General features: G+C 42.2%; 1 protein-coding gene across 2 annotated transcripts in view; it reads left to right on the top strand.

Moving 5' to 3' along the window:
* The window catches only part of FER1L6 (fer-1 like family member 6), a 974,281-nt gene that overhangs the window by 842,189 nt on the left and 118,880 nt on the right, over positions 1-13,212 (top strand). For both annotated transcript variants that reach the window (XM_085604988.1, XM_085604987.1), the window contains exons 35-36: positions 6,206-6,348; positions 10,033-10,121. In XM_085604988.1, coding sequence (XP_085461114.1) covers positions 6,206-6,348; positions 10,033-10,121 — 232 coding nt within the window. The remainder of the gene's footprint in view (positions 1-6,205; positions 6,349-10,032; positions 10,122-13,212) is intronic.

Raw genomic sequence — 13,212 nt, 5'->3', positions numbered from 1 at the left:
GCCCATGTCTGGAAGTCCTCAACAGTAGCTGCTGTCCATTGTTAAGACCGTGTGCCTTTGTTCTAAATTTTCAGCTCAGTGCCCCAACTCCAGATAAGGTAGTTGTTTCTATTGCTGAATGTTCTGAATTATGCAGATAAATGCTACAAATCCACACAAGTTGCAATGTGATTTATAGCAATAAAAAGAAAGTCACATCAAAGCACAACACTTACCCCTCTGTCTTTGCTGTAAAGTACATATTGTTATTGGCCGCTGGGCTCTTGGGAGTGTGAGAGAACAGAAAATAGACAAGTAATTGCCACTGCCCCTTTTTCACGCATGCACAGCCATGGAGGATGGAGGGCCCATCAAGGAGAGAAAAATTGCCCTTTTATGGAACAGATTGCCCGCAGGACTTGAACACACTACACACTGGAACTTAAATATGTTGGTCACAGTTTCCACGATGATTCTGTCATCCCTTCTAGCCTTCCGACCACTCCATTGTATATATAACATGGTGGGATCTCAAATGAGGCTTCCCTGTGCCAGTGGGTTGCCCCTCTCTCCCCCTTCCAGAATCCATATCTTATCCAAGAACCAGTGAATGATCTGACATCAGTCTGTTCGACGAGTTTGTTATTTGAGCGACACTAAGTCAATGAACTGGCACCTTGGGAGCTGGACTTTCTCAAAGTGTATGTATCAACGTCCTTTGCCACATTGCTGAAAATGGTTTATATTTTGGGGGGACCTAAAGTGCACGATAGAATAGTACCTGCCCTTGCCTCTGCTTCCATGTTAATCCTTCATTTATCTTCAATAAATACTGTAGGAAATTTGGTTCCTGGTTTGGCGTGCAGGAGTGAAACCCTACTCAAGTGTAAGCCCCAATTTAACCTGTGCTTAACCACCTGTTAGCTATGCACAAAAGCAGTCAGGCTAGCTGATAGGTAATATGTAAAGTATTTACGCAACATTTCAAACAGTAACAAGGTGAAAGCACAACAAAAGAAAAATCCTACGCCTCTATAAAAATAGAGTAATATATAATATTTTATTTGAGACCAACAGTAAAAATCCAATTAATAGACCCCCAGATATACAGTTTCAAAGATTTCAGGTAATTATAACACCTAAAAGCATAAAGTACCACTTGCAGTTATCTGGTCATGGGAGACCAGGTGAAAATCACAAATTCAGGTCGACAGTGATGGTAGCATGGGCCGGATACAATAACCAGGTTAGTCCTGCTGAAAAATTACCTTCAAAAGTCCAGTGCAAAGAGTCCCGTTTGTGGTGGAGGGGCCCCCCACAGGAGCGGGGATAGCATTTTGTATGGTCGTTGATATAGCCCGCAGAGCAGGCTGGCCATCAAGGATGGTCTTCGGCGTAGCCTGAAGATCCTGTCAGGCGTTGCAGTCAGTTGTTGCCGGAAATTCACGCTGGCAGTCACCACAGACATGATGCAGTAGCTCGAGGTGCAGATCTAATATTGCCAGTAGGAGCTGGCAGTCATGGTGGCGGGAAGAATCAGGTTCATCGGAGATTTGCGGTGGCATGCGGCATGGATGGCATGATCTTCGCGAGAACAGACCCGTTCGCAGTCAAGAAGAGGTCAAAATTCAGGATTTCTCCTTTTCGTAGGAAGAGAACTCACCTAATGCCGCACCAAGGGCCCAGGAGCTGAGGGGCACCCCTGCAGAGGCCAGAAGGACTTAGGCAGGTCCAGTTGCAGGGCCGGTTGCACTTCCAGGCAAGCGGTCAGCTGGGAATACACGGGCGGGGGGCTCTGGAGCTTATTATATTTCTGTAGCTCCGAACAGGAGGTCAGTCAGATGACCCTTGAGTCACTTCAGCCTGGGATAAAAGGTGAAGGTCCAGTCTTGGTTTTGAGCATGTAGGGCAGCAGGACAGCAGAGTACCAGGGCAGCATGGTTGCAGTCCTGACAGCAGCTCAATACAGCAGTCCCTCTCTGTAGTATCCACAGACCCATAGGTGTACTGAAGAGTTGGGTCTTAGAATCCAATATTTATTCTTCGTGCCAGTAGGAGAAGGTTCTGTAGGTTTCCACCCCCAGAGTTGTTTAGGATTTTCGGCCTCCCTGCCCAGGCCCCAGCTTATCTGGGGACCCAAAAGACTAGTGTCAAACCCTTTGTGAGTGTGCTTTGTGATATGCAAGTATGGTAGGCGCCAGCTCTGCCCCCCTATTAAGTCAGAGATGGCCCACCCTGCCAACACCTACTCCCCCTTTGCCTCACTGTCTGGGAGCAATACACAAAGATCAACTGCTTGCTACACCTAGTCAAGTTACCCAGGATGCAGGCTGCATGCACCAAATGGTTGGGACAAGAAAATGCCAACTTTCTAAAAGTGTCATTTTCAGAATTATGACTTAAAATATGAATTTAAATTTAGAGACCAAATGTGTTCCCTATCTGCTACTAATTGAAAGTTAGCCCTTATTGAATGTAATAGGGTAACCCAAAATTAACCTATGGGAGAGATAAGCCTTGCAATAGGGAAAAACGAATTGAAGAGTTATTCACTACCAGGACATGTAAAACTTAAAAGTACATGCCGACTTTTTAAACATAATGCACCCTGCCATGTGGGCTGTTCAGGGCCTACCCTATGGGTGACTTATATGTATTACAAAGGAAGGTTTGGGCATTTCAAAAGGTTTATGTTGTGATGTCGAAATGGCAGTTTAAAACTGCATGCACAGGCTACAATTTGCAGGTCTGGACTTATGTTTGAAAGACCACGTAAGTGGGTGGCACAATAAGTGCTTTAGGCCCACTATTATTATTTAATTTATAGGCCCCTGGTACATGTAGTGCCACTGTACTAGGGACCTATAAGTAAATTAAAGGTGCCAATTGGGTGTAAGCGAATGTTACCATGTTTTAGGGAATGAGCATGTACACTTTAGCAACGGTTATCAGTGTTAAAGTGCAAAGTCCGAAGGCCAACAAACAACAATATCAGCAAAAATGGAGGAGTAAGGCAAAATGTTTTGGGGAAAGAACACACTAAGTCTGACAGGTCTAACACTATCAATTGTTGGTGATTTTTAGAGTTGTAAGACTGGGAGAAGAGAATTTGTTTTGTTTACTACCTAGGATCTCCTCTTGAATCTATTGGAATCGACTCATTTTGGTGTTCCACTCCTGTGTTGTGGCAAGCTTCCTGCAACCCATATACCCACATTCCCTGTTTAGGGTTTGGTACAGCATCTTCCATTAACAACTATCATTGTTACAGATATATGCATATTAGTGACACTCTTATAGTGCACCCGTTATGGCCTTCAGTTTCAATGGCTGCAATGGAAACTGCAAGCCTCGATACATTGATAAAAGAAGCTGGGGTTAGAGGAACCTTTTGCACGCAAGCTCATGGACGGTACACAGTATTTTATTCTTCGTGCTGAGCAGCAGGAGATAAGACAATGGAGAGTCACAGTGATCCCTCACAGATCCCTCACATATCCTCCACATGTTGGCATTGTCTGAGTAAGAGAAGGATCAACCTTCTGGTATGTTACCCCTCTTGCATTAGAGGAGTTAGCTGAACTTGAGCTCTTGACCCTCTCCAAAGCTATGCTCACAACTCTTCCTTCCCCTGGATTTAAGGTGCTGCAAGGAGAAGCCGGCTGTCAGGCACCATGGTGGCCATAGTCGCAGTCATTAACATTATGTTCTGCTGTGAGGGATGGATATACATTTCAAGTGAGCTGAGCTACAGTGACTCCTGGTTTTCACCACTGAGAAAATAGTGAGCACAATCCAACATGGACAAAGAAATGGATAATTCAGCTGCTTAGGTATCGGACATTTTTAGAAATGGCAAGAGAAGAAAATCTTGTCTAAACCCCCAAGAATATCGTAAGCAGAATGTTCCATGGTTGTATAGCATATCAGTGCGCCTAATGGGACCGGGACATAGACAGGCCTATTCATGAAAATGTGTCCACACACTGACGAAGAAGAGAACACGTCTTGCCAATGGGCAGCTCTTGATTTATTATCAGACTGGAACTGGACCAATCGATTAGCTCAGCTGTTGCACTGGCAGATGTAGGTCCATCCTCTCTGATTGTTAGGCCAGCAGGCACACAGCATGCTCTTCAAATATGAATTTGTTTTCATGAGACATGTGGAAGTGACGATGGAAGGCTCCTGGTTTCAGAAGGCTTCTGCTCCCACGTCACCGATGGGAATGACATTGACATGCACACATCTTAGGGTTATTCATGTAATACAGTATTGCCCCGCTCATGTGAATCGTGAAGTGGACCAGGGCTTTCAAAGTATTTCTGATCCCTGCCAGTTTGGGTATTTATTGTCTTGCGTCAGTCTTTCATGCAGGGAAATGAGTTAGTTATCTGTCTGGCAATTTTTTTACTTAAAAGCAAACTGCATACATGGAGCTTGATTGAAGATTGTTTCTCCGCTTCTGGGTGTTGGTAAAAATGTTTGTGAATCCCAGAGATTTCAAACTTACTCAACAAGACAGCTTATCTATGCCACTTGTTCGAAAAGAGGCATATGATCACAACGAATTAAACAAATGCATACATGCCAACATTTTAGAAGAGGAAAGTAGGAGATTTCAAAACACATAATCTAGAGAATGTGCTTCTCCCATTGACTTCTATTGAGGCCTGAATCGGGTCTATTGTCATGTATGGGACTTGCAAGTGTGCTGCTGCAGGATCGGATGGCAGAAATTAAAAAATCCGTTTCTTTCCATACCTGCCAGGAGCACAGAGAAATCGCTATGGTAGGCAGAGAAAGCATGAAAAACTGCATACATGCCAACATTTTAAATAGAAAAGTGGGAAATTTCGAGAAACAAATTGAGACAATTTTCCCCATTTACTTTTTTGGGGGCCTGAATCAGGTTACTGTCATGTATGGGCTTTGTAAGTCTTCTGCTGCAGGATCAGATATCAGAAATGCAAAGGTACTTTTTTTTGCTTACCAGTCAGAAGCACGGAGAAAGCGCTATGGGGCAGGTTCTGGCAGTGCATACTCCCAGTTACACAATACCAGGCCCTGTCAGCTGAAGCCCACGGAGAAATGAGGATTTTGCATGCAGGAATTGGCAGGCGAGAGATTAGCCTTTTTTTTCTTTGCGGTTTTATATAGAGCGATCTCGATCCGAAGGTATCAGAGCGCCTTAAATGAGCACCAGATGCATTACAGATCGACACATTTACTTTTAGGCACGGGGAGAGTGAGTGATTTGCCCACAATCACAGGATGCCTTAGCCTCCCGCCAGACTCGAACCTGGTTCCCCAGCTTTAAAGTCGGCCACTCTAGCTGTTAAGCCACATTCTCTCTTGAAATCTGTAGTTCTCTGCCTGAATCGGGAGGGTTAGCATGTATGCGACTGTTATTCAGAGAGAAAAGCAAAACCAAAGGGAATGATGGACGGGTATGCTCAGACGTGAGTCCCGTGCTCTCCATGCCACTGGAATCAAGCTATCCTGGCTGAAGAGGGGTGAAACCCCGAAACCGGTCCTAGGATGCTTGTTTCCGGTCCAGGGAGGACCTGGCTTGGCAGTTCGGGCTGGACTGTTCCCATGAGGCACAGGGTCAAGACTGATTTGCATATGGCTGGGTTGAAACTGGAATGGCATGGTGAGCAAAAAAACGATGGATTTAGGCCCAGATCTCTGTACTGGGGTGAATGTATGACATTGTTCTGCATTCTGTCCATCAACTGTTGTTTTTGCATTCAGAGAAAAAAGACATGTTTCCTCAGAACCCCTGTCTTGTGTAATGGGTCTCTTGATATTTCAACATTTTAGTAATTCACTGCCACTGTTTCCACCTTTCACTATCACCCACTCAAGGTTAAATGAGCAAAGCAAACTGATCTCTGTAACTGTAAATGAAAGAGTGGATGCCAGAGCGGTATTGCTGGATCTCTCTGTGCATTCCTATCAGAGAGCCTTTTCCAAATATGTCAAAACATTCTTAGGATGCATGGCATAAAATATTGTTGTTAGTCTGTTGCTGCTAAAAAATCTACCATTCCCAAGATGTTGCTTTTCATTAATATCATAACTATGAAGGAGAAAGTACATAATGTCATGACTGTCACGAGGCTGCTTTTCAATAATGCCCTTTCTATATTATTTAATACATTATTCCTGATGACTGAGATCCTGGTAAAAGCCATCCCTCTTCCTTCACTCTTCCTCACAGATGAGAAGGTGGAGTCCTATGAACACCTGGCCCTGAAGGTCCTGCGATCCTGGACCAGTGTTCCTGGAGTCGGGTGCCAGCTGGTTCCAGAGTACATTGAAACAAGACCTCTCTTCCACAGAGACAAGCCGGGCATGGAGCAGGTAGGCGTCTGGGAGCCTGTGTTGGGGTTCACACATTCTAAAGCAAACTGGGGCTGCAGAATTTTCTTCCTGGAACAACATGAAGTTTGTAAGAAAAGGCAGGTATAATTTGCTGTTTCGTGGCACAGGGAAGCGGATGGTTACTCTCTCACCTCTCCCTTGATGTTGAGGTTAAATAATGTGTATTTCCACCATCTGCGCTCACCCTCAAACCTTTCAGGATTTCTCTCTCCAACGTTACCTTTCCGCCAAGGCCTGAAACTGAGACTGCAAGGCGGAAGGGAAGGGTGGTACAGGTGGCATGGGTAGAACAATTACCAATCCCTTTTCAGCAGACAGATTTCAGAAAATGGGTGTGACTGTGGCATGTAGGAAGGAACCCCTGGTTTTACTGCACAAGGTGAATATTTTGAATCTCGGGAGTAGGGCACAACACTGAAGTAGACAGAAGGACAAAGTTCGAGACAGGTTTTGTTTTTATAGCTATGGCAATTGCCCGTCTATGCATCACATACCAATGGATCAACCCTGATCCTCCAACTTTCTATAATTGGCGTGCAAAATTATTTGCTATATACAATATTGAGTCATCAATATATAAATTGAGAGGACGAAGGAAGAAAGCGGTGGGACAGCGAATATGGGCTCCTATTGCGGACCTAGTTGGTTAAGGTATCGAGAGTGATATATGTACCCCTTTAAAGCATTTTTTGGGGGGTAGATTATCTGATTTTCATGAAAAGTTATGCAACAAGACAATAATGTGTTTAATGTCTGTGATATATATATTGAGATATATAAGCCTGACAGCCCTGCTTATCTAGGTAAACCATTATAAGGCACGGGGTAACCCAAAGTAATCAAGGACCTGGGTATTATATGGTACAAAAGACAGTGGTCCTGAACCTATATTTCAATTGAATCAATCAAGGATTATGATTTAACAAATTATAAAGTAGAGCAATCAACATAAAAAGTGCAACAAAACGACCATAATCTGGGTCACCATATATTTATTTAGAGCAGTTTTGGTCTGCTTCACTGCACGTCTCCCTCTGGAGCAACCTTTTTTTCAAATTGTTAATTGTATTATGCACTGTCTGGTTTTCACCAAAACTGCTCTAAATAAATATATGGTGACCCAGATTATGGTCGTTTTGTTGCACTTTTTATGTTGATTGCTCTACTTTATAATTTGTTAAATCATAATCCTTGATTGATTCAATTGAAATATAGGTTCATATCTAGGTAAACAGTATAATTATTGATTGCTATATTATATCTCCCATTGCTCTTTTTTATTTTTAATATATCTGTTTAGGACTATCAATACTTGAGGATTCAGCAGCAATTTTGATTTATGTTGAAATGGTATGTTAAAAAACAAAACAAAGATAAAATCAATAAAAATATATATATTTATTTTAAATGAAAAAATATTCAGAATTCATGTTCTGAGTAAATTTGTCTATCGAACTTTGAGAAACTGGCCCATTAGGCTTTGCCTTGTAGTCCCGAACAAACTGTAAACAGGTTTCACCAGGAACTACTTGGCTCGCCTTCGGGAGCTAGACAGGAGTGGTATGATAATGGTTAAGGTGTTATTTGTAAAAGTGCAATGGAACAAAATACATTCAAGAAACCAAAAATGTAAAGATCTACCCAAAGTTAGAAGTAAAACAATATACATTTTAAGATACAAATAAGTAACATTTGTCGAAGGAGTTGAAAATATTGAAGGAAAATGTTGAAGTGTATATAAATGAAATGGGACAAAATAATCACAATGATAAAAAAGATCAAGTCAAAGAAACCACCAAAACACTATAATCACGGGGGTAGGAATTCAGGTGGAAAGGGTATTTGGTATCTTCTGGTGTTAAGGTATTTGATATGGGTACCTCGCAATCATTGATCCAAGCTCACAGGTGGTTGCACCTCTGATAGAAATTGTGGGACCCCTTGCTCAAAGAAGTTGAAGGTTCCTGTGAGAAGGATTCAAAGAGACTAATGGTTCAGGGGATCAGATCACAGTGCTCTGCCCTTTGATCTATTGGTAAATTCAGATGGATTTCTAAATTCTTAATGCAGTTGGTGTGGCAGAAAATATCTGATCGGGCAAATGTGGCTTACGGAGGTCATGGCTCAACACAGTCTCAAAGGCAAGCCTTTCAAACCTGCCCGAGGGTTGAAGTGGATGTTGTAAGTGATTTGAAGAACGATTCACATGGGCAAAGGCAGCTTAACCAATACTCGATGTTGTTGTTTTGCTGTTTTGTTCTGTACCAAACTGAGCCCCCCACCTCCCTGCAGACTTTCTGCGGCCAAAGCACCATCTACTTTCAGGGCCTTTGCAGCTTCTTAGCCCCTATCCATCGTAAAGTAAGCTTTTCAGTCAAGCAGTCTTTCAACAGAAGTAGGTCCAAATATCCATGAGGAGAAGGTCAATGAAGTGACTCTCCCACATTGAGGACAAAAGGCCTAAGCACAGCTATTCGGGTGAAAGAACACAGTCTTTCAATGTTCCTATAGCAGAAAGCCTTCTCGCATCAGGCAGGGGTCGTCTTCTCACTCAAGGCTTCCAGGTGTTTATAAAGACTCAATATTATTTCAGACAGGTGTTTTTATAAGGGGAAGTTGTATCCAATGTGTTACTGACCCCCAAACCAATCTGTAAAATGTTGAGGCTCCAATTCCCACTTTTACCTCATTGCGATGTAGTAACTATGGTTAGTCACTGTGAAACCATACCTTTGTCATTTGTGTGTTAAAAACAATCGAGGCCTCGCCTGGCCGTCCGGGGTGGACTGTTTACCTGAGGAACAGGATCAGACCTGATTCAAACTAGGTGGTTCTCTGTCTAGAGTGGCGCTGTGGGTGAAAAACAATAGGTTGTAATGGTACCCAGATCGATTATCAGTGGTTTAGACTATTTGCAAGTATTCCTTCCATTACCCTTTTGTGTGCTTGTTTTCTTCAAATCCAATCAAATAAACGAGGGTAACATGAACATTTGATAGATTATCTTACACTTATGTAAAGACAGAAAGTTGGGGATGGTCACCACATTGCATGTAAAACATTACAAGACAAAAATATGACAGCCACTAGATCAATTACTGCTGTAATATACTTGGATGTGGGGTTAAGAATAACACATTTATACCTACCCTATGATGTAGAGGTAGGCAACGAATTCAATCTTTTTTTAAGGTCGATCTTTTTGACTGCAATATGGTGACAAGCCAACTAGCTGAAATGCAAGGGCATCCAGTTTTGCATTGTGATGTTGTTTCCAGAGATTGCGTTGTGTCTAGCATTGATTTTACTTTTCTAGATTGTGGTATTCTAAGGTTTCATAGACGTTAAAAGGTTTTTGGTCTTTTGTAAATTTGGTACAATAAAACAGTAAGTCATTTTTAGGGCACAAATTAACAACAAAAACAAAATGACTACTGTTGTTACTATTGGCACCAAGGTGCGATTATTTTTCTGTTATTGGTTTGCAGAACAAATAAATAAAAAGATACACAAATAAAACTAAAATCTAAAATTAATATTTAACAATAGCAATCTTCAGTAATTTACTCTTAGATCTCGTTTCATCTTTCTAAATCAACCATTCTATTTGGTTTTACAGAGTATCCTTTTTCTGACATTTACATCTGTTTTTGTTTTGAAAAGGGGCGGGTGCAGATGTGGATTGACATGTTTCCCACGGATATGCCGCTACCTGGTCCTCCCGTTGACATTTCACCCAGAAAACCCAAAGGGTAATCTGTTTACTTAATCATCTTTTTCATATCATGCTTTAAGGACTGTGCATAACTGTTCTTTGAATTGATTTTAAAATCAGGATGAAGCTAGTTAATGTTCTTGGGATACTAGTTAACACGAGTAGTTAAATGACTGCTCATATAATGTTACTAACATTTTATGTTGACAGTTTGTGGGTTCAAGCACTTGATTTTGTTTTTAGAATGCCATAATGAAATATTGATGAGGGGTTTGTAGTTCAACACTGTCAACTGAATGCCTGACTGAGCTTGTTAGCCTGACACTCCAGCAGCCTGCCAGAGCTTCTGTCACTAACAGCAGTGCATACAGCGAGCTTGACAAGAGCAAACATCTCTCAATGTTATCCGCTGTTTGTTTTTACCTCTACGTAAGTGTTTAGTAAGTGCTTTGATTGAAGGCACAAGTGTCTAGTTTACAGATGGAAAGTGCCCATAATCATTCCACCTTGTGTTACATTCAGTTGTTTATCTCATACTCGCATTCTGTACAGAAATCAATCCCTTTTAGGTCTTGCCGACAGAGACCTTTAGCTGTATGTTGTTGAGTGATTGCCTAATGTCTACAATACAATACAATGCAGTATACGATTAGTCTTTGGGCCAGTCCCTGCTCCCTGTTCTCTGGCGTTCCTCCCTATTGGTGTTTTTGTTCTCTCCTGGAGCATATCTTCTCAGCTTCAGCTCTGATTGGAAGGCTTCTATCCTTCCACTGTGACGTCAAGAGACTCTTAGTTTTAGTTCTCTTCCAGCACCCCATGTGAGATAATTACTTTTTCCTCCTCTCACTATCGCTTTCATCTATTCACTACCACACCCCACTTACCCCGAGCTTGTCCATTGCTTCAGTTTTTCTGCATGTGTCAGGACTCGAGTACGAGTCTGACCCTATCAGGGCTGGTTCGCTGGTTTTTGTTTCATTACATAGTGACAGTCTAACCACCCCAAATTCTCGCATTATCAACAAAAAAAGCCGCCATCTTGCAAGGCAGCCATCTTGGGGTCAGTCCATTGCTAGGTCAAACAGACAACCCACCCTTCGGGTACCAAGTTGCTGCTGCTGGAACTGGTTGTATTTCTTCCACTGCTGCCTCCTCTATGTGAAGCACAGTCAATATACCTCCGGAGAGCTTCCTTGTCTCTGTGCCCACATCTGTAATAGGGAGCAGGACCAAGGGAAAAGTATGCCCATGCAAATGAGGGAAGACCCAATTGTAATTATTCCAGTGCAAAACGTGCACCTGGGCTTTCATATGATAAAAGGGGCACATGAGCATCGACCAAACTTCCACGGGGGCGCAAAACCTGGGAGCACGCACTAATAGTGTTCTCAGCGCACTTTCTGTTATATGGTTCAAGATGGCTAAATCTGAATGAATGGAGGGAACAGGGCAAACATAACTGCGTTATGGAATTCGCAAGGCCATATTGCCAGATGCCAGATGCCTGGTATTCAGATTTATTGAGATGGACTTAGAGTCTTCTTCTATGAGGTCAAATTTGAGTAATAAACTAGAAATCATTTCAAATTATGATGTATATATTTCTTAGTATAACATTGTTTCCCTTTTAACGGTGCTGCACCATTATAACCTAATTAAAAGGAACTCAATTCATCAACTCTCAGAGAATGAAAGGCTAAGTCGCCCATACTGAAATTTAAACCGATAACATGCAGGCTGCACTCACCATTAGCAATTAACTCACTGAGGGGCATATCAACAACCACTGGCGATAATTATCGCTAAGCGCACTTAGCGCTAGGATAATTATCGCCGAATTTTATCGCTGAGATAGCGTGCTATTAGCAACGCTTATCTCAAAAGCGATACAATTCCAGGCGCAAGCTGCCAATTGTGCGATTATCGCTGGAAATACAGCGATAATCGCACAACATTTGGCGATAGCTTGCTGATAGGGCAGGGCAGACTCAGCCATGATATCCACCTTCCATTGGATATCATCGCTAAGTGAAACTAAAAGCAGGCGTAAGGAAAGTAGCGATAACCAAGTTTAGCGCTACTTATTTTACTTATCGCTATGCTTGTTAGCGTGCCCATTGATAATTGGAGAAATGTCGGTTAGCGACATTTCTCCAATTATTTTGAGCTGGAACGCCCACTTTGCATCTCATTAGAGATGCAAAGTGGGCGTTACGGGAAAGGGTGCTAAGGCAAGGATTCACGCGATAGAGTGACCTTGCTGATACGGTGATAAAATTATCGCCGCTTTTCGGCCGAAAACAGCCGCAAAAGCGGCAATAATTTTTTATCGCCGCCTTGTTGATATGCCCCCAGGTTATATAATGGGCTTCAAAAAAGGGTTTTGCCATCATAATTCTTTTTGTAATATTCCTAAATCTCCCAGTTGTGACATTTAAGATGGAGAAATAATACACACATTCACAAAGGTCATTTATAGCATTGGCAGTCTGATAATGTCAAAGTCAAATTAAAATTATGCAAAAAACTATTTTTTTTGCAAACAATACTCGCATGGCCGTTATTAGAATCCTGTTTGACAGGGAAAAAAACGCTAACGTTGTGCTTAACGGTAGAAAATATATATCCCTTCTCCCGAGACTCAACTGGCTGCAAAATGTCATGTGCATAATGAGAAACCGTGTATTTATTTAAACCTTTCACGGGATCATTTTAACCATTTCTATGCGAGACAATCCATAATAACATTAAAATGCATTATTACTGACTGTGTTTCTGTACATTCAAGAGCGATAGTTCTGTTTCGTCATTAGCGTGGCCTGTCAGGAGCAAACCCTTTAGGGATTGCACCAGTGGTAGGCAAAGTAGCAAGAGTGGACTCTTAAACGAACTAACACACCTTTGTGCAACTGCCAACATTTTGCATGCGAAATCTGAACAGTAGTTTATTGTCTTAATATTGAATGGCTTATTGACTCGATAGATTCTTAGGAGCGCCCATGGGTCACAAAGCCACTGGCGCTGCGCCCACTTCCTGGCCAGAGGATCCCTTCAAGGCGCTACTTGGCAGCAAGAAACCCGCGCACATTGCAGGGTTGACAATAACCGATGACACCGCGCACAAAAAG

Source organism: Triturus cristatus, chromosome 5_1 (assembly GCF_964204655.1).
Source record: "Triturus cristatus chromosome 5_1, aTriCri1.1, whole genome shotgun sequence".
NCBI classification, from domain to species: Eukaryota; Metazoa; Chordata; class Amphibia; order Caudata; family Salamandridae; genus Triturus; species Triturus cristatus.
This window is presented reverse-complemented; position numbering and strand designations above follow the sequence as displayed.